Source organism: Balaenoptera musculus, chromosome 14 (assembly GCF_009873245.2).
Source record: "Balaenoptera musculus isolate JJ_BM4_2016_0621 chromosome 14, mBalMus1.pri.v3, whole genome shotgun sequence".
NCBI classification, from domain to species: Eukaryota; Metazoa; Chordata; class Mammalia; order Artiodactyla; family Balaenopteridae; genus Balaenoptera; species Balaenoptera musculus.
Window position 1 is genome coordinate 26,485,528 of NC_045798.1, and position 20,380 is coordinate 26,505,907.

General features: G+C 59.4%; 1 protein-coding gene across 5 annotated transcripts; it reads left to right on the forward strand.

The window, feature by feature from the left end:
• The first annotated feature begins 331 nt into the window (after window positions 1-331).
• On the forward strand, window positions 332-19,799 carry TOP3B (DNA topoisomerase III beta). Of its 5 annotated transcripts, none has more exons than XM_036823667.1 (18): window positions 332-418; window positions 4,424-4,601; window positions 5,684-5,815; window positions 6,866-6,972; window positions 7,506-7,580; window positions 8,709-8,905; window positions 9,294-9,450; window positions 10,182-10,295; window positions 11,695-11,785; window positions 12,489-12,643; window positions 12,748-12,853; window positions 13,524-13,670; window positions 13,752-13,925; window positions 15,354-15,482; window positions 15,700-15,849; window positions 16,199-16,299; window positions 16,818-17,019; window positions 17,661-19,797. In XM_036823667.1, the coding sequence occupies exons 2-18, from the start codon at window positions 4,532-4,534 to the stop codon at window positions 18,137-18,139; spliced, it is 2,586 nt and encodes an 861-aa protein (XP_036679562.1). In that variant the 5' UTR covers window positions 332-418; window positions 4,424-4,531; the 3' UTR covers window positions 18,140-19,797. The 5 variants fall into 5 exon arrangements, with proteins under 5 accessions (XP_036679562.1, XP_036679563.1, XP_036679564.1 ...); XM_036823668.1 differs by having other exon boundaries at window positions 344-404; XM_036823669.1 differs by lacking the exon at window positions 332-418 and adding an exon at window positions 1,122-1,254.
• The last annotated feature ends 581 nt before the right edge of the window (window positions 19,800-20,380 follow it).

Below are 20,380 nucleotides of genomic sequence, written 5' to 3' on the forward strand. Positions count from 1 at the left end.
TGCTATACACGCATCTGTAGTTTTTAGTTTTTAGTTTAATTATTAGCAGTATATATGTTTTCATGCTTAACATCCAGTTTTCATCTTTGTAGATAATTATTATTGCCTCCCCGCGGCGAGGAAGAACCGGGTGGAGGGCTTGGGGACCCTGGCCAGGGTGGGGTTTGGGGACCTCTGCGGACCCAGGCGGGGAGGGGTCGGGTGGGGTTTGGGGACCCGTGTGGCCCCCGCGTGCTAGGGCCCACTGGAGGACGTGCCCTGGAACGCGCGAGCCTCGGAACCTGTGGACACGGGCGTGCGGCGCCGGAGGGCAGAGGGGGACGCCGTCCGCAGACGGACGCGGAAGCAGGTCGCCTCCGGCTGCCGGGAGCGGGAGGCGGAGCGGAGCGGGACCCGGGACGCGGGTGAGCGGCGAACGGTGAGCAGTGGGCGGCGGGCGGCTCGGGGTGTGGGCCGAGCCCCGCAGCTGGGAGCCGGTCCCGGCCGGGCTCTGCATTCTCGGCGCCTCCTCCCGGGCCAGTGGGTACGGGGAGTGACCGGAGGGAGCAGGCGCTGCGGCTGGAGCCTCTCCGCGCCGAGTTCCCCGCAGCCCCCCAAGGCGGGGTCCGCGTCGCAGGCGGGGACAGAGGCCGCGCCGCGTCGGGCAGGGTCGGAGTCCAGGCGTCGCCCGCCGTCCCCGGCCCGGTCCGGTCTGGAGGGCGCCGGGGTGTGCTTCTCTGAGTAGTTGGTGTAGACGCGGGGGGTGGGGTGCCGAGGGCACTTTTGTGGACAAATTAGCTGGAATCCTGGGAAGTATTTTCTCACAGTGGCCTCGTCTTCCTTTTTTGTCGCTCAGCCTGTGAGAACAGGACGTGAGAAAGTCACCCCAACGCGGGTTTGGTGGCCAGCGAGCCATGGAGTCCCTAGAGACTTGCCAAAGATCACTGACACTAGTCTGTATTGTTCTGAACCTCAGTCTACTCATAGTTTAAAAAGTTACAGCACAGGCTTCGTAGGGTTGCTAGCAAGATTAAACAAAGTAGCGTTTACAGCTGTAGCGTGCCTGCAAAGGAGGAGCTTAAGAAAGGGTTCTTTCCCTGACTCCATAGGTGTTTGCTAAAGTCACTAAGGTGGGAAATCCTAGGCCTGTAAATGCCGTGCGGACCACTGCTAGGCCTCCACTCCCAAGATGAATCCACCTGTGCATAAGACACTGACATGGAAGGACTTTATCCACCGTGTCTCCCAAGGAAACGTACCATTGTGGTATCGCTGGTGAGTTGACAGGCTAAGAACAGGCTAACCTCTACTTTCCTTGACTTTCAGCCCTCTTAATTACAGCCCTAATTTGGGGTGTTTGCTGTCAACATCCTCTTAGCACTTGCTAATCTCCCTTTTTGAAATAAGGCGACAAACTTCAGGCTCGGAGCTTTGGCAGGCAACAAGATCAAACTTGACAGGCCATGTAGGTTACTGGAAAGAATGTAGTTCTGGTTATTGATTACAGGCTTTCAGCTCCTAAGAGGCTATGAAATTTCCCTTTTTTATGTATTTAAGCTTTTTCTTCAAGGCAGAAACTTAAGTGAATAATAATGTTCATAAGGCAGAGGTATTAAGATGGTGTATAAATGAAGTTTGCAAGCCACTGCTCTCAGCTTCTGTTCTCATTGGCTTCCATTTTGAAATTGGAGATGTGCCTTAATGGAAAAATAGGGAGGCCCCAAGATTATCACAGGCAATTAATCAGTTAAGACTGCCAAAATCTTTTAAAAGGTGGAACCTGGTGCATTTTAAAAAGAAAAAAGAAAAAAAAAAAGTACCTGGCTGGAAGTAAGGAAGCATGAGTTTCAGCCCCAACTTGGTAAATTTCCCAGCTTACCTTTGGAAAATCGCTTTCTCTGGGTCTTAGTTTGTTCTCTCTTGAGATGGTTGTACTGGATCATCACCAAGACTCCTTCCCCCAGGATTCCATGATTCCATATCCTTAAAGAAAGTGATTTTTTTCCCCTAATAAAGCAGTGGTACTCAGGAGGTTACAAACTACTCACGCAGTAGTGGAGTATAAACTGTTAAACCAGAACCCCTGTTTCTTTAGAGCCAGAGCTGCTGGAGACAGGCCACATATCAACTGTGGAATAGCAGCTACACAGTGACAGGTGGACAGGTGCTCTGAAATTGGGACTGATGCTGATGTGACTTTTGTGACTGTCCAATTGTATCCCTTGTCCTGGATAAATGAGGTAATCCCTTTGAAGATGCTAGGGCAAAATGTTTGTCTCTAAAGGGATCTTTACAGAAGAATATGTTAATTATTTACTGGAAGAGTATTTAGGATCCTTAGGTATGAAGGGGAGTAGTGGAGATGTAAAACTTCCAGAAACACCATGGAAAATAGAACACTGAGGGGCTTCCCTGGTGGCGCAGTGGTTAGGAATCCACCTGCCAATGCAGGGGACACAGGTTCGAGCCCTGGTCCAGGAAGATCCCACATGCTGCAGAGCAACTAAGCCCAAGTGCTGCAACTACTGAGCCTGCGCTCTAGAGCCCACGAGCCACAACTACTGAGCCTGCGTGCCACAACTACTGAAGCCCGCGTGCCTAGAGTCCGTGCTCCATGACAGAAGCCACCGCAGTGAGAAGCCCGCGCACCGCAACGAAGAGTAGCCCCCGCTCGCTGCAACTAGAGAAAGCCTGCACACAGCAACGAAGACCCAACACAGCCAAAAATAATTTTTTTAAAAAAAGAAAAAAGAGCATTGAGTAGGTGAAATGTTTGCAATACTCTTACAGATTTAAAGTCAGTTTTTCAATTTTAGACATCAAAGAAAGTATTTTTATTATTCACTTTGCAGGTAAAATTGCTCTTTTATTTATTCAGTCAGTATTTGCTCATCGTCTGTTACTTGTCATTAGAGTAACAACCCTGTCCTCTTGGAGTTTACAGACGTTCTAGGAACTGTGAGACAAAAAAATAAATACGTAGCTGGAGAGGCTCTCGGGTATAGTGGTCAGTGCTGTAGGGAAGCAAAGCAGGGCTGCCGCTCCACCCAGGATGCTCACGGAGGCTGGACAGGATGAGGGCTGCGCATGTGTGTTTAGGTCCTGCCACTTGATCTCTGGTTTTCCCGACCCTGCTGCCCCACCGAGGACACTGGCAGGACAATTACACCATAACTGCTGGCTGCTCTTGTGACGCAGAAGTGAGAAAACCTAAGGGAACATTTTAGGATAAGTCCTTCCTACTTTGGAAGGGATGGGAAACTCCCTTTGCTGCCAGTTTCCCCTTCTGGCCTCTGGCTTCTGTGGGTGAGGGAAGGGGAGTCCCTGGGCCGCCTTGAAACTCTGCCCCCGGACACTGCACAGCTCATGCCTGCCCTGTGCCGCCCCTGCTCTGCTCTGCCCCTCATGGCACAGGGCGACACACTGAGCGTGCAGTGGGTGCTCTGTAAATCATGTGGGATCCCTGAGCTCATCCCTGGATGTGGGGCTGCTACGGCCACATGCTCGTAGTTTTGAGAGACGTCATCAAGTCGCTCCGGTCAAATTCCACCAGCCACGTCCGGGTCTGCCTGTCCCCCAGCTCCACCACCTGCAACCCTTGCTGGTGACATAAGTACAGGCCCGTTCCAGCTGTACTTTGCTTGGGGGAATGTTTTGGACATCAGGTCATACCGTAAAGGGCTAATTTCCTCATTATCTAAATGACTCCTAAATAAGACAGCAACCCTCTTGGAAAAAATGGGTGCAAATATGAATAAACAGCTCACAGAAAAGGATCCATCCTGTCTTTCCCTAAAAGAGGGAGAACCCTTTGAAGAAGAGTTAGTGCCTGAGCCGGGCCTTTGACAGTAGAGCTGCCTTCCCCAGGATCCGTGGAACATTCCAAGCAAACAGATGTATTTTTTTCTTTAGACGACAATGTCCAATTTAACCAGCCAGAACCTGGCCTGCAAAGTGAGAGGTGGGGCAGGGCAAGTGGGGAGGTAGGTCAGAGCCTTTTGCAAAGGGTCTCTCGAGCTCTGCTGGGGGCTGGATCTCCTGGCCAGTGGGTCTCAGCCCAGTCGGGAGTCAGGAGGACATGGGTGCCCAGCCTGGGCATCTGCATTGGGTAAAGTGCCCAGGGCATCCTCATGCTCAGCCAAGGTGAGGATGCCGTCTCAGCCCTGGGGGTAAACGACGGCTCCACGGGAGGGGGGCCAGGCCCAAAGGCCCCCAGGGCTTCCTAGCATGGATTTGGGGACAAAATCAGCCTGGGGTCATGGGGCCACCTCAGCTTTTCAAACAAAGCCGTGGTCCCGATCCGGTTCAGTTGCCCTAGGCAGTTGTCTGTCAGGTGCCTTCACGTTTCCCCGAGTTTCTTTTTCTTGCCTCGGGTTTGTTTTGTTGTTTAAAGGGAGAGGTTCCACTGGAAGCATCGTTGTTTTCTGCGTGTCTTTTCTCTTAGGAGTTGGCATGGCAGCAGCGTGACGCTGCCCTAGGGCAGTGTGTGAGCTGTTTCACTGCCATTTCCCTGAGAGCAGAGTGAGTCAGGGTGCTGGCAGCCTGAGACGAGATGAAGACGGTGCTCATGGTGGCTGAGAAGCCGTCCTTGGCCCAGTCCATCGCCAGAATCCTCTCTCGAGGTAGGAGGGCAGCCCCAGCGCTCTCAACGGCTTTGATCTGTGAGCGTGGGCGTTCCTGCTCTGCAGGTCAATCCTTTCTTCTTCCTAAGCAGCCCCAGCCCGCTGGAGTCAAGTCTGTTCAGGACAGCAGGCGTGGATGAAGCCCTCGGTCACTTAGTCACTTAGTCCCTGTGGGGTGCGATTACTGCCACGCTGAGCGTGAGCCGGGGCTCCCACAAGGTGCAGGCGCAGCTGGCAGCACGTGGCAGGCAGGCCACTGGATGAGTGCTGTGCCGGGCAGGCCACTGGATGAGTGCTGTGCCGGGCAGGGTGGTCGGTCACGAGCAGCAGAAATGAGCCCTGCTAACTTGCGCAGAAAGAGTCCACTGGGAGGACCCCACCCGGCCTAGTCTGCTGAGGCCATGCCATGGGCATCGGCACCATCGCCCTGTGGACACCCCGCTGCAGCTGCACCCATGCCCCTCACGCCACTTGATGGTGCCACGAGGCTGAGCCGTGCCCCTGAGACCCCAGGGCACTGGGAAAGAGAACACCTGCCCTTGCCTCACCCTGGCCCCTGGGTGGTTGGTGGGTGCTGGGGACCCAGAGATGGCAGGCGTCCACGTTGACCTCCCCTCAGTCCAGTGGCTGAAGGAAGAGGAGACCCCAGGGCAGCAGGCTGAGAAGTCATCTGAAGGAGAAGGGAGACCCCGGAAGTGCCCAGTCCCCAGAGGCCGAGAAAGTTCAGGGAAGAGGCCATTGGTTGGGAGTGGAGAGGTCACCCTGGAGTTCGATAGTTAGGGGGTCTCTGGGGAACCTCTGAGTAGGGTTTGAAAGGGGCAGAAATCAGATTCAGGAGTGAACACAGAAATGCAGAGAACGACCCGAGAGTGTCTGCTCTTGAGCGTCCAGAGGGGGCGCTCCCGGCCCCCACACACACCCAGCTCTGCGTGTTTCCCCTGAGAGCCGCTAGATCTCTCAGCACCCGGTGACTGCTGCGGCCTGAGGAATGTTGTCACTGACCACTGTGGGGAGGGGACCCCGGCCCTCCAAGAGGCAGCGTCAGGGCCCCGGGTCCCCGCATGGCTGTGCTTCTCCTGCAGGGAGCATGTCCTCACGCAAAGGGCTGAACGGGACGTGCTCAGTGCACGAGTACACCGGGACCTTCACTGGCCAGCTGGTCCGCTTCAAGATGACGTCCGTCTGTGGTCATGTGATGACCCTGGACTTCCTGGGTGAGCCTCTGCCCCCCTGCCCACCCTCCATTGCACTGAGGAGCCCTGCCTGGTGCTGCCCAGGGTCCAGCTGGAGCCCAGGGCAGGCTCCGGGCAGAGAGGTTTGTCCAGAACCCGTGAGTCCTGAGGCCAGCAGACTGTGGAGAGCTGACCTGGGGTCCCTGTCCCAGTGGTGCCCCTTGGTCACTGTCTGCCCTGCACCTTCCTGTGCAGAGTGGAGGCAGTGGTCCCCACCTGGGCAGGGGCCTGGCTCGTGCAGGCATTCCACAGAGGGCTGCTGCCCCTCCGAGTATGACTTTTGTCCCGCAATCAGTCAGTGGTGATTGGAAGGCCAGCATCAGTGACCCAGTGGGGCTGGGTGCAGGGTCGCAGTTGATGTGGGTCCGACCTGGGCTCTGACCCTCGCTGCACCGGAGCTGGGCCTCCGTGCATTTCTGCTTCTCGTGTGTGAAGGGTCTGAGATCAGTGCCATCGCCTCCCAGGACTGTTTGAGGCCCCAGTGGGGCGGGAGGTGCAGCACTGAGCACGGGCCGCTCACAGCAAAGCCTCGGCAGTTCTTGCTCCCCTTGCGGCAGGGCATTCGGACCCTGAAGTCAGGGAGCTGGGGCTTGAACTTTGCTGTGTCTGACCAGCGAGGCCTAGAAGGAAGCCTACAGGCTGGGCACATGAGGCCCGAATGCCAAGTAGAGAAGTGGGGGGGGATGCGCTGGACGGGGGGCCTGAGGACACTGAGGGCCCCCGGGATCCGCTGAGCACCTGTCGAGGGCCGGCCAAGTGCTGGGCGGGGAGAGGGTACAGAAACCAGCTGGAGGAGGAGACAGGGCATGAGTGGCAGTGAGACCGCCAGGAGCGGTGCCCCCAGCCACGGGGAACATCCGGGAGCAGCTCCCACGCGTGGCTCAAGTGTGTTGTCGGCTCACAGCTCAGGCGAAGGGAGGTCCTGCTCTGGGCAAAGGGTTCTCCGAGCCTCGCCCTCCCCACCCTCCTCCTGGGGTCCAAGTCCCGGGAAGCGTGAAGTGTGATTCTGACGTCCAGTGCCTGTGTTTGTAGGAAAGTACAACAAGTGGGACAAGGTGGACCCCGCCGAGCTGTTCAGCCAGGCCCCAACGGAGAAGAAGGAGGCCAACCCCAAGCTGAACATGGTGAAGTTCCTGCAGGTGCGTCCTGAGCGTGAGGGAGCACCCCCTGCCCGCCCCCACAGGTGCCCTTAGGCCCACTCCTCCCCCACAGTCAGCCTGGGCTCCCCGGCACCCGGGGCAACATCCTGCTTTTAAAATAGTTTGGTGGTAGTGATTTCCTAATTTTAAAACAAATGCATACATGTGATGAAAATTAGAAAATACAAGTAAGTAAAAAGAAGAAAAATTAATTATAATTTCGCTATCCGAGACAACTACTGTTAATACTTAGTTATTTCATTTTAGCTTTTTTTTAAATGCGGTTTTGGAGGTTACGATCACGTGGCATTTATAACTTTTTTGTCCAAAAAACAGCAGTTCTGAACTAAATTCTTTGCTGAGAGGTTAAGCCAGCCTGACTGTAGCCAGCTCCTTGGCTCAGCCTAGGCCCTGCCCTGGGCTCCAGGGCTCAGGGTGATCGGGGGCCGGGCTCTGCTCCGCCAGCCGGGCAGGGGTGCCATGGGCAGGCACTGGGGGCCGAGGCAGGTGTGATCCCCATGTGCTGTGCTCAGGTGGAGGGCAAAGGCTGTGACTACATCGTACTGTGGCTGGACTGCGACAAGGAGGGAGAGAACATCTGCTTCGAGGTGAGGGGGCTGGGGGTCCATACATCGGCCTTCCTGCCACTGTCATGCCCCTCCTGGGGCTGATGCTGCCAGGGGAACCACGGCACCGGCTTCAATTCTGGTGATTCTGTAGATATTTTAAGATGCACGGGCTCTGCCCAGGGGAGGGAGTGTCCCTTTGCCTGAAGGGCACATTGTGAGGAAGGGCAGGATTTCCTAGATGGAGGACTGCCTGGAGGAGAGGGTGGGTTCTGAGCATCGCACCCTCCACCCTCCCGGCGCCACGCAGGGACCTTCAGCCAGTGCTGCTTGACACCCTTTCACATACCTCCTCCTTCTCCCCCCGCCCCCCAAGCTGTACCCTCCCGCCTCCCGTCTCCGCCAGCCCCCAGGCGCTCCCCCCCTCAGGCTGGAAGCAGGTGGCAGCTCCCAGGCCTGCCTCCCGCAGGAGCCCCTCAGGCTGGAACACCCCAGCTCTCACCTGGGACCTGGCACCTCAGGAAACTGTTCCCAGACACCCCTCTCCCGACCCCTCCCCTGCAGGGCTGCTCCTCCCCAGGGACCTTTGTGTCTGGGGTGGAGAATGTTGGCAGCTCACGGGCTTTCTCCCCTCAGAAACGGAGCCACTCCCTCCCCATAAGGAAGCTGCATGGCCAGGCTCCAGCGGCGACTCCCCTCCCGCTGCATGGCCTTCACTAACTCTTAGTGAGTCTGGGCTCCAGGCCCCCCAGGTCCCCCACCCTGCTCTAGCCCGGAGATGCACCGGCCCCCACTCCTATCCACTGTGTTTTCTTCTTCTTTTCCCTTCTCTGTCTTTCTTCCAGTCTCTGGAAAGTCTCCCAAATCCCCTCGGCCCTCCCAGCACTCCCTCCTCTAGAAGGCGGGAAAGTGGGTGGAGCGGGGTGGACTTGGAGCCTGGGGTCCCTTGTGTCCCCGGCAGTAGCGCCTCCTGGTTCAGGGGTGGAAACCACTGTAGGAAGAGAGGGGGCGGCAGTAGGAAGGGGCTTTGAACACAGCGGTGAACAGAAGGAAAGGAAGCGCATGGCAGGAGGCCCGTGGAGACTGAGGCTCCAGGAGGAGAGGGCAGTGGAGGGGGCCTGGCACCCAGGTGAGGTGAGGTGTGGGTATTACAGCCGGCCGCCTCCCCAGGTCCTGGACGCGGTGCTGCCTGTCATGAATCAGGCCCACAGCAGCGAGAAGACAGTGTTCCGGGCCCGGTTCAGCTCCATCACAGACACAGACATCTGCACTGCCATGGTCCGCCTGGGCGAGCCCGACCACAACGAGGCACTCTCAGTGGACGCACGGCAGGAGCTGGACCTGCGCATCGGCTGCGCCTTCACCAGGTGCCGCCGGCCCCCTGGCCAGGCCACTGCCTCGCCTGGCTCCCGGCCTCCCCCCAGGCCTGGTCGGCGACAGGAGATTGTCAGCATTTTTAAATCCCCAAGAAAACTGTCTCTTTAGCTGACGCAGACCACAGAGGTCCCCGCTCGACAAGCAGGGTGGGCAGGTCTTGAGGGGGTGGAGGGGCACGGAATAAAACAGGGCTTCCGGCCAGGGTGAACAGAGCCTCCGCTCTTCCCTCTCCATCTTTTGAGCAGGGAGCAGTTACCTTGGCCTCCTCCCACACCCGCCAGCCAGCCTCCTGCCCGACTCCCACGAGCAGCTAACGATGATGTATTTGAGTGAATGTTTGATCGAAATGTCCTCCTCTCCCCCCACCCCCCTTTATAGGTTTCAGACTAAATACTTCCAGGGGAAATACGGCAACCTAGACAGCTCGCTTATCTCCTTCGGGCCATGCCAGACCCCCACGCTGGGCTTCTGTGTGGAGAGACATGATAAAATCCAGTCCTTCAAACCGGAGACCTACTGGGTGCTGCAGGCCAAGGTTCACTTCCTTTTCCTGTTCATGCTGGGTCTTTCCGGGTTTGGGTATGGATTCTGAGAGCCTCCATCATCATTGTCATAGTCCCCAGGCCAAGGGCACAGCTGTAGGTGGCTGTCCCATCAGGAAGTGGTTGTGGGTGCCCAGGGAAAGGCCCCCAGCCTTCGTGGAGGCTGTAGGACAAGGCCAGGCCTGGACGCTCTGGCAGCTCAGGGTGAGGTCACCCTCCAGGCCCACGGTTGGGGTGGTCAGGTCCAAGGACTGGACTGAGGGCCACGGGCTGCTGACTTTCGAGCTTCTAAGAAGTCTTGGAACCCCTGCTCCAAGTAAAAAGGAAGGTTTTTGTAAGATTTAGAGCATAATACAGAGCTACTTCAGTCAACACAGGGCTGGGGTCTCCTAGGTGGGACCACATCTAGTGCCAGCGGGGCTTAGGGGATGAGAGGTGGGGGCTCCGACGCTCCCTAAGGACACCTCAGCCTCGGCTTGAGGCTCCCCTCCTGAGGCCATCTGGCTGATCTCAGCAAGGAGGCCTCGTGTCAGAGCAGCCTCCACTTGGGGAGGGGCTGGGCCTCAACTTGCACATCTGCGGCTGCGTACCTGAACAGGTACAGCCGAGACACTTTAGAGGCAGGGCCCAGGCGAGGACCAGCTCTGTCTGCCCCGATTCTCCCTGCTGGCGCTGGCTCACCTGGATGCTTTCTCTCCCGGGCTCTCCTGTTCCCCTCCTGCAGGTGGATGCCGATAAGGACCGATCCCTCCTTTTGGACTGGGACCGAGTGCGCGTGTTCGACCGGGAGATCGCACAGATGTTCCTGAATACGACCAAGCTGGAGAAGGAGGCCCAGGTGGGCTGCTCCACCCACGTCAGTCCCACCTGCCTTGGGGGGGGCCTCGGAAGACTCTGCTGACCTAGGCTCATATCTTTCTCTGCCTTTCTGGAACACAGACACTTTTTAGACAGAAGAATGGTTACTCACGACACGCTCCCCCTAAGAAATTCCTGCCCAGGCCGTAGCTGCCGTGCACCACGTGCCTGCTCTGAGCCCTCCACGTGCCCTGTGGGCATTACCTCCTTTGAGGGGATTCCACCCAGATGTCCCTTTTCTGTGACACCTCAGGCTAACAACTAGAGGCCCCTATGCACATCAAGAACCCGCCCAGGTCCCACAGCCAGCACGGGCGTCTCTGGGTCATCAGCTTTCGTGGCCTTCATGTGCTACGTTTCTTACTCAGGTTTTCACAAATTGGAAAGCATGGGCTGCGTGGCTGTTAGGAAGAGGTTGATGCCACCTGGCAACTGGCTGGCCGCATGGGTGGGGGCATGTCCGTGGCCGTGACAGCTTATGCCTTGCAGTTGTGACGGCCCCCGTGGTCACTGAGGCTCGCCCGGCCTCCTTCAGCCGCCTTCTCTCCTCCTTCCTGAACCTTCCTGGGCGTCCCCTTGCCCAGGGCAGTTGACTCAGGCTCCAGAACTTCCCCTAAAGCTGCCCCGTGCTTCTACCTGCAATGGCCACCCCGTCTGAGTGCCCCCTCCCCTCCGCCCGTGATCCAAGCTGCCCCTGCTGCACAGACACCACTTGGCCTCAGTGTTAGCCCCACATCTGTCCGGAATTCAGGGGGCACGGCCCTGGCCAGGTCCACGTGAGGTTGGCAGGGGCGAGGGGTGGCGGTTGAGAGGTTTGGATTGTTCTTGCCACAGACAAAACGGTCATCTCTTCTGACAGCTGCTCAGCCCAGAGGCTGACGGTGGTTACTCACCACCATTTTCCTTAAAGTGCATGGTATTTACCAAGTTCCAAAGTGGTTACCCACTTTTAGAAGTTAGGAGATTTCACATAAAAAAATCCCAATTTCCAGCTTCTCCTGACAAATTGGCAGGTGTAGCAACACTAGTGGGCGTAGTGAGGGGTAAGCAGCTGCCCCTGCAACAAGCCCTCACCCCATGGCCCCCTGCGCCCCCCGCCAGCCCCGTGGCCTGGCAGACGCTGGCTCCTGTTGGGTTTCAAATATGCAGCCCTTTCTCCTGACTCTTCCCCTTTTCTCCAGGTTTTCTGTTTCCCTGGAAAAGAATTTTCTTTCATTTTCCCTTCCTGGGCCTGAGCAAATGTTCATTCAAGTCCTGAGTCCAATGTGAAGAGAACTGGAGAAGCTGGGAGGGTAAAAGAGTCTAGACCCTTGGCCACATGTCCTGAGCCTGTCATGGTGTCTCCCTGCACCCATGTGTGAATCTGTTCTGTCCCCCAGGTGGAGGCCACGAGCAGGAAGGAGAAGGCCAAGCAGAGGCCACTGGCCCTGAACACTGTGGAGATGCTGCGTGTGGCCAGCTCTTCCCTGGGTGAGTGTGGACATTGCCTCAAAGCCCCCAGGAGACTTCTTGGGGCAGGCACGTGGCGTCTTGACAATAGCGATTGTGACGATGGCTGCTACCTGAGGGGGACAGCTGCAGTGGCGTCCCTGGTGCAGGGAGAGGCCAGGTGTGGGCGGAGCACTCGACAGGTGTGACAGCTGTGACGTGGCCCTGAGCCTCGTTTCCAGCATAGCGAGAAGGCTGTGCTGGAAGGATGGTCTGGAGCTGGCAGCCTCCAGGCATTGGTGGCCCTTCTGCAGTCTCAGGAAACCGTGGGCACCATCCTCTCAGGGCAGCACCTCCAGGGATGCTCGAGGGGCAGCGATGACATGGAGTGACCGCTCGCTGAGGCCAGCTTCTGCAGGTTGGGGAGGATCAGGAGCACGAACCCCCATCAGTGCCCTGCAGCGCTGTGAGCGCGGACGCACCCGGGGGCTCAGGACAGAGGGCGCGTGTGGACCATAGGGTGTGGGTGTGACCCCAGGCCGAGTAGGACACAGGCGCTCTGAAGGCCACGTTCAGCAGTACGGCTACCAGCATCTCGAGGGTGACCCTGGGGTGTCCCCGCCCTGGTGGGGGAGCTTGGCCTTGGATCAGGCCGTGTGGCCCCCACCTCCCAGGAGCCTGGGAACCTGGCCCGGGGGTGCCTGCTCTCCTGGTGTCCGGGCTGCTGAGCCTGCATGTCCGGCAGGGATGGGCCCACAGCACGCCATGCAGACCGCAGAGCGGCTCTACACGCAGGGCTACATCAGCTACCCGCGCACCGAGACCACCCACTACCCCGAGAGCTTCGACCTGAAGGGCCCTCTGCGGCAACAGGCCAACCACCCCTACTGGGCCGACACGGTGAGGCCAGGACCCCACGGGCCAGGCCAGGATGGGCAGCCACTCCTCCCATGTGGGTTGGCAGCCATGCTCGGCTCATGCCTTGCTCCGGGCTTTCCCCTCAGGTGAAGCAGCTGTTAGCGGAAGGTATCAACCGCCCACGGAAAGGCCACGACGCTGGCGACCATCCCCCCATCACCCCCATGAAGTCTGCCACGGAGGCTGAATTAGGTATGGGGGTTCCCCCCAGAAGTTTGCGCATGTGCAAACACGCACACACGCACGCGCACGCGCGCTTCAAGCTTCCCAGGAGGGCCGGGTGAGGAGCTTTGGCTACATGGCACCTTTGGACGGGGTCAGGCTCCATCAGCAGTGTGGGCCCCCACCGGCCCCGGCTGCAGTGAAGGGGCCACCTGAAGGTTGTGCTCTGTCGCCATGGACGGGACAGGAGTGAAGTGGTGGTGGCAGGTGTGTGATGTGCGGGCAGGCGCTGGAGCAGGCCAGGCAGGAGACCACAGATGGAGTGGGATGAGACCGGGGCAGGGTGACAGGCTCAACCATGGGGTGCCCTTACTTCCCACTCTCGAGGCCCTGCTGGTGGCCTGCGTGCTGGGAGAAGGCAGGAGAGGGAGACAGGAGCCCCTGTGCACAGCCCCAATCTGAAGCGATGGTGGCAGGTCACTTATGGGGTAGGTCGGGCCCTGAAGCGCAGTCCCACCCAGAAGCAGGGCCTGAAAAAGCCACCAAGGCCTGGAGATGCTTGCGATCCTTCCTGTATGTCCCCTCCCCCTTCGAGGGCTTAGAGCAGGCCAGCCCTGGCGCCCAGGCCCTGCTGCTGGAGCACGAGTGCCGGGGCTGCTTGGAGCCAGAGCCCAGCACTGAACAGCCGCGCCTGTTGCAGGCGGCGAGGCCTGGCGGCTGTACGAGTACATCACCAGGCACTTCATCGCCACGATCAGCCACGACTGCAAGTACCTGCAGAGCACCATCTCCTTCCGGATCGGGCCTGAGCGCTTCACCTGCACGGGCAAGACCGTCATCTCCCCAGGTAGGTGGAGCCAGGCGGGCGCCTCTCCCACCTCCGCAGACATGACCACCAGCCCTGAGTGTTGGCGCCCGGTCTCCGCAGGTTTCACGGAGATCATGCCTTGGCAGAGTGTGCCCCTGGAGGAGAGCCTGCCCACCTGCCAGAGGGGCGACACCTTCGCCGTGGCTGAGGTCAAGATGCTGGAGAAGCAGACGAGCCCCCCTGACTACCTGACGGAGGCCGAGCTCATCACGCTCATGGAGAAGCATGGCATTGGTGGGTCCACAGTGCCTGGGATCGGTGGGTCCTAGGGCTGGGGCCCAGTGTGGCCAGCTGAGCCTGCAGGGTGGCCGCGGGCAGGCCCTCGCCGAGGCCTCCACCTCAGGACCTGGCCTTGCCTGTAAAGGCCAACACACACCCTCACAGGCACTAACTGCCACCCCCAGAGCTGAGTGTTGGCCCAGGTTGCCAGTGACTCACCCACAGGGAGGACACAAAACTCAGAACAAATCCACAAGGTGACAGGAAAGCCAAGTTCCCACAGCACTGCTTCCCTGCGCGGGGAGTGGACGTGCCCCACCCGGGGAGCTTGTGAGCTCAAAAGTGGGGTCGCTGAAGCACACGTCTCACGGGCGAGGGTCTCTCCTAGTCCCCAGGCCCAGGGGCTGTGACCCGAGGCCTCACACCCCAGGGGATGGCCTTGTGCCGGTGCCGCCTCCCCAGGTGGTGCTTGCTCCGAGGGGCGCTGCCTGTTCCCTGATGGGCTCTCCCAGCTCACCGGGCCCCTCACAGTTGACAGGCTCTGGAGGGCTGTGGGACAACCAGGCCACGGTATCTGGACTTTGCTCCATCACTAACAGTCCCGCGGGTGCCTTGCCAGGGAGCCTCTTACCTGTGCCCGGGGTCCTGGTGACAGTGGTGGCCTTACCAGGAGAGCTGGGCTGCTGCTTCCAGGGGCCTGGGTGCCTGCAGTGGGTCCTGGTGGTCCTCAGCCTGCTGCGGGTGTGGGCGCCGCTCACACAGCACCCTCTGCCCCTTCTCGTTGACGGGACGTCCGTGGCTTCTTGTGGCCACACACTAGACAGTGTCACGGACCACCCGACAGCAGTCAAGGGCGGTCCTGTTGACCGGGGACCCCGGGGCTGTGGCCCGAGTGCAGGAGATGCCGCGGGAGTGTGCGGTGCAACACTGCAGAGCTGCCTGGGGCTCAGAGCCTGGCCCACCTCATCCCACCAGCCATGGACCTCGAGGAACAGTAAAGGCAGCATCTGGCAGTGCCAGACGACCTTGATGTCTTTGGGGCAGGTGCACCCCGCAGCTGGGAGCCTGCCCTGGGGGCTGATCACCGGGGACCGGGAGCCAGCAAGCGGGCAAACCCGGGCAGGTTTTGGAGGACAATTTGTCAGGGAGGCTCCTCTGCATCTGGGGGGCTGGGGCCTTGGTTCTGGAAAGGTGTGGGTGCCGCAGGGTCAAGACAGGGAGAGGCCAAGGAGGGCACATTTCCAGATGTGAGGGGCAGGCGGCCGAGCTCTGTGACTTTGGTGGAGTTCCTTAGTCTCTCTGAGCTGGGAACATCGATGCTGGGTTCACAGGACAGCCCAGAAAAGGCCTGTGGTGCCCAGGGGCAGGGCTGAGAACCAGGGGCCACGAGGCAGGCGGGGGTGAAGGGGCAGCCAAGTCTGACAGGGCCCTGCTGTGTCTCAGGGACGGATGCCAGCATCCCCGTACACATCAACAACATCTGCCAGCGTAACTACGTGGTCGTGGAGAGTGGGCGCCGGCTCAAGCCCACCAACCTTGGTATTGTACTGGTGCACGGCTACTACAAGATTGGTGAGTGCAGGTCGGGGTGTGAGTCCCGCCCTGCTGACAAAGGGGGGACGTGGGCTCTTCCCTGCAGACTGGGCCCTGGGGTCCAGCCTCGTCCTGTGACACTGTCCTGGAGATGGGGTGTCCTGGCCACTCCACACGGGGTGCCGGGGGAGATCACAGGTGGGGGCAGCCCTGGCCCCGTGGCACGAGGGCTCACAGTGCGTCCCCTACTCCGCAGATGCGGAGCTGGTGCTCCCCACCATTCGCAGTGCAGTGGAGAAGCAGCTGAACCTGATCGCCCAGGGTAAAGCCGACTACCGCCAAGTCCTGGGCCACACCCTGGACGTCTTCAAGAGGAAGTTCCACTACTTCGTGGACTCCATCGCGGGTGAGGCCTGCCTCTTCCCTGCTCCTCGGCCAGAGGACCCTGGTCAGGGCTGCCGCCTCCGGCAGTGATACCAGCTCCCAGATCCAGGCTCTGGGCTCCAGGCCATTGTCGGGATTACAGAGCGAGTGTAGTGACAGCACGTGCAGCACACGCGGATCGTGTGACAAACAGGGCTGCCGCTTGCCGTTCAGTTACTGACGCAAAGACCCCCCACCCTCAGGGGTGGCCGTATTTACCCTCAGACTCTTGGCCGCGTGCGGTAGCTCCCTCCAGCCTGCCCAGTATACCGGCTGTCGTGGAGGTGGGCACCCCGGGGTCGGGGTGTGAGTCCCGCCCTGCTCACTTTCAGGCATGGATGAGCTGATGGAGGTGTCCTTCTCACCCCTGGCGGCCACCGGCAAGCCCCTTTCCCGCTGTGGGAAGTGCCACCGGTTCATGAAGTACATCCAGGTAGGGGGGAGGGGCCGGGAGGCACGGGGCAGGTGTGCACAGATGGGCGGTCTTGCCACCCCGTGGGCCATGCTCCAGCTGCCTTCACACGGAGTGACGGGGGGTTCCTGGGCAGCTTTGCCAACAAACCCCCGCCGCTGCCTCCAGACCCCAGCAGCACGTAAGCCATTAGGCCACTGAAACACGCACTGTCCATGTTCTCTTGACAACATGTTCCTTGCTGTCACGGATACTAATGTACGTGCAGAGATTTTAGCACTGCCTTTGTGTACGTGTGGAGCAAGTGTTCTGAGATTCAGTGATCAGGGATCCTTGCCTGAGAGGTCCTGGTGATATTCCACACTATGTGCTACCTACACGTGTTATGCATTAGCATCATGCATTATGTGTTACGTGTTATAGGTGTTACACGTTATGTCTTACGTGTTATGTATCCTATGTCTCGGGGAGAATGAGGGCGGGCAGGAGGGTCGGCAGCCCCAGCAAACCTGTGACCACCCCCCCCGACTTTGCCACAGGCCAAGCCAAGCCGCCTGCACTGCTCCCACTGTGATGAGACCTACACCCTCCCCCAGAACGGCACCATCAAGCTCTACAAGGAGCTCCGGTGCCCGCTGGACGACTTCGAGCTGGTTCTGTGGTCATCAGGCTCGCGGGGCAAGAGCTACCCGCTGTGCCCATATTGCTCCAACCACCCACCTTTCCGAGACATGAAGAAAGGTGAGCCGTTCCCTCCCTAGCTAGCTCGCCTGTACCCCGGGCACCTGTGGTCCCTCCTCAGCACCAGCCCTGCTCATGCCACGCTGGACTCTGAGGGGACCCCGCGCCTACCACTCCTGAGCTCCCTGCACAGGGCCCCAAGGACCCAGGTGTGCTCGGGCACTGCTCAGGGCCCAGCCGGCCAGTCTGCCGCTCTCTGCCTAGTCGCGATTGGATGGTTGACCGTCGTCAGATCACTTGTGATCTGGGCAGTGGGCATGCTCCTGGGCTCGGGATAGTGAGAGGATGCAGTGGGAGAGGGCCGCCCCCGGCAAGGGGTGAGCCCTCAGTCACCACCTTTCTCAGAGAGACACATCCCTGCCCTCTAGCAGCTTACAGGGCAGCAGATGGCCCCACCTGGGCCACGGGAAGCAAAGTAAAGGGGGGGTGGACTTGGCTGGAGGCCGTCCGGAAGCCGTCTGGAAACCTCAGAGTGGGGGGACGTCAAAGGTCAAGGAGGTCTCAGAGAAGAAGAGCCCAGGGCCGGCATGCACGGGGCGAGAGGAGCGCAATCTGCTGGGATGAGGGTTGGGGTGGAGGTCCTGAGGGTGGGTGGGCGGGCAGGTGGGTGTGCATAATGTTACCCCCCGCACTCCCCCCAGGCACAGGCTGCAACGAGTGCACACACCCCACCTGCCAGCACTCGCTAAGCATGCTGGGCATTGGCCAGTGCGTGGAGTGCGAGAGCGGTGTGCTGGTGCTCGACCCCACCTCAGGCCCCAAGTGGCGGGTGGCCTGCAACAGGTGCAATGTGGTGGCGCACTGCTTCGAGAATGCCCACCGCGTGCGTGTGTCTGCCGACACCTGCGGCACCTGCGAGGCCGCCCTGCTGGACGTCGACTTCAACAAGGCCAGGTCCCCACTGCCGGGCGACGGCACGCAGCACACGGGCTGCGTCTTCTGCGACCCCATCTTCCAGGAGCTGGTGGAGCTGAAGCACGCAGCCTCCTGCCACCCCATGCACCGCGGGCCTGGGAGGAGGCAGGGCCGGGGCCGGGGCCGGGGCCGGAGGCCAGCGGGGAAGCCAGGCACCAGGAGGCCCAAGGACAAGATGTCGGCCCTGGCCGCCTACTTCGTGTGACGGCCCTGCCCAGGCTCTGCATGGCGTCCTCTGGGTCACAGAAATCATTAAACACATTGTCTTCTCCGGAACGAGCAGCTCGCGGGACCTTGCCTGCTGTTAGAGGGTTGTGCCCGTCCCCCATTGGCCCTCCGGCCCCGTCCGCTCGCCTCTCCCTCGTCCTGCACACGCCCCCTGAGTGCCCGCTCCGCCCACGTCCTGCAGGGAGGCCACCACACACGGAACGGGGAGCAGACCCAGTCAGAGGCTCCTGTCACGTTCTAGCGCATGTGAGACACGGCACAATGACTGTGTGCATGCCTCGGGGGTAGCCCAGGCGCCTGGAAGGCAGGAAGCCACCAGCTGCCCACCACCAGCTGTCCCAGGTGGGAGGAGGCGGCTGGGAGAAGCCTCCCTGGATGTTGGCCCTCACTCCCACCCACTGCCCCGGGCCAGACCCCCGCTCCCCACTTGGCGTCTGGGAGCGGGTCTGAGCGTGGGGCCTGCACCCTTAGGGCCCATTCCCATTTCAGTTCTCAAACACCTGTCCTCTCAGACAGAGGCAGGCAGCAGTTTACATGAGGGAATCGCCCGCGTGCCAGGTGGAGAAAGTACCCCACAAGCCACACCACCCTGCAGGCCGCCTGCCACCTGCCCCCTTCCCAAGCCTGCTCTACCCAAGGGGCACTCACAGCAGGCCTCCACACTTTGGGATTTCACCCCCTGCCCAGGCTCCACCGCAAGAAGAGGCTCCATGAAACGCCTCTCAGAGCCTGTGCAAGGGGCAGTCAGAACCATGCTGCCCACACACGGACCACTACCTCAGTTGTAGATTCACCCCAGAGGCTGGAACTCAGGGGCCGGGTGGGCTGGGTGACGTGGGGAGGCTCCTTTCCCAAGGGCAGGAGCGGAGCTGGGAGCTGAGGTGGAATGGAATGTAGCGGGGAGGGATTGACGGAAGCCACAGGGCATGAATCGGCTAGCCGGCATGTCCTTGGCCCAGCACCCGCCAGTAGGAGGCAAGCTCCTGGCCAAGCGGTGGTGTCTCGCTTCCCCGTCATCTCCCAGCACCAGCCTTGAATGGAATCAGTGCTCCGAGGAGTCTAGTGTGGGCCCTGCTGAGGAAGCCCATGGGTATGTCAGCGTTCATGGGCTTTGCGATGTGGAGTCCTGTCCCAGGACTGCCTCACCCACACTGTGGTTCTCAAAGTTCACCCTTTACTCATTCTGATGCAAGTGGTCCTGGGCACACTGAGAGACACTGAGGCGGGGTTGCACAACAGCCCTAGGAGATAGATTGGCTGCTATTGTCCCCGCTTTTCTGGTAAAGAAACTGGGCACAGGGCAGCTAAGGAACATGTTCAAGGTCACAGGTCCTAAGAAGTAGCCGCGGGCCTTGCTGGGGTCACCATGGTGATGGACAGGTTACAGGATGTAGGAAGGCGTGAGGAGGAGAATGGGATGAGCAGCACCCGCTCCACCCTGCTTCCTCTGCCCAGGCACCCCCTGCCTTCCACACCCACCCCCTCCACAGACGGTGTCCTTTCAAATCTGACAACTGCTTGTTCTCCAGACCCTCCTGTTAGTGAACCTTAGTTCCTGGGATGGACAAAAGCCATGTGTGGGCCTGGAGGTCAGGTGGGCAGGGCCCCAGTGGGGCTTCTGAAAGCTCTTCCTCCATAAAAAGTTTAAATTATGCTTTACAAATGCATTGATATAAAGATGAATATATTAATATATACTAAGACATTTTCTTTGACCTAAAAGTTCATTTATCTTTTCTGGCGTTAAGACATTTTCTGGGAATTCCCTAGCGGTCCAGTGGTTAGGACTCTGTGCCTCCAATGCAGGGGGCATGGGTTTGATCCCTGATTGGGGAACTAAGATACCACAAGCCGCGTGGTGCAGCCAAAAAATACATATTTTTTTCCTGGGCTTCTAAGGTGGCAGAAAAATGACCCCCAAAGATGTCCAGGTCCTTGTCCCTGGAACTGTGCTGTTAGGTGACGTGGTGGAGGGGAATCAGGGCTGCAGGTGGGATTAAGGTTGCTCATCTGACTTTAAAACATTATCCTGGGTCATCTGGGTGGCCCAAGGTCATCACAAGGGTCTTTTCAGTCCTGGCTTTGAAGGTGGGAGGGGCCATGAGCCAAGGGGCGGGGCAGTTAGAAGCTGAAAAAGGAGGGAGAACGTTCTCCCCTAGAGCCCCCAGAAAGGAAGGCACCCTGATGACCCTTGAACTAGCCCATTGAGACCTTATGG

What these genes read in the sequence shown, in the direction of transcription:
- TOP3B (XM_036823667.1), top strand. Translation starts at nt 4,532, where the DNA reads ATGAAGACGGTGCTCATGGTGGCTGAGAAGCCGTCCTTGGCCCAGTCC. An exon ending in TGTGGCCAGCTCTTCCCTGG is followed by an intron (nt 11,786 to 12,488) that starts GTGAGTGTGGAC and finishes CATGTCCGGCAG; the next exon opens with GGATGGGCCCACAGCACGCC. An exon ending in CAAGACCGTCATCTCCCCAG is followed by an intron (nt 13,671 to 13,751) that starts GTAGGTGGAGCC and finishes CGGTCTCCGCAG; the next exon opens with GTTTCACGGAGATCATGCCT.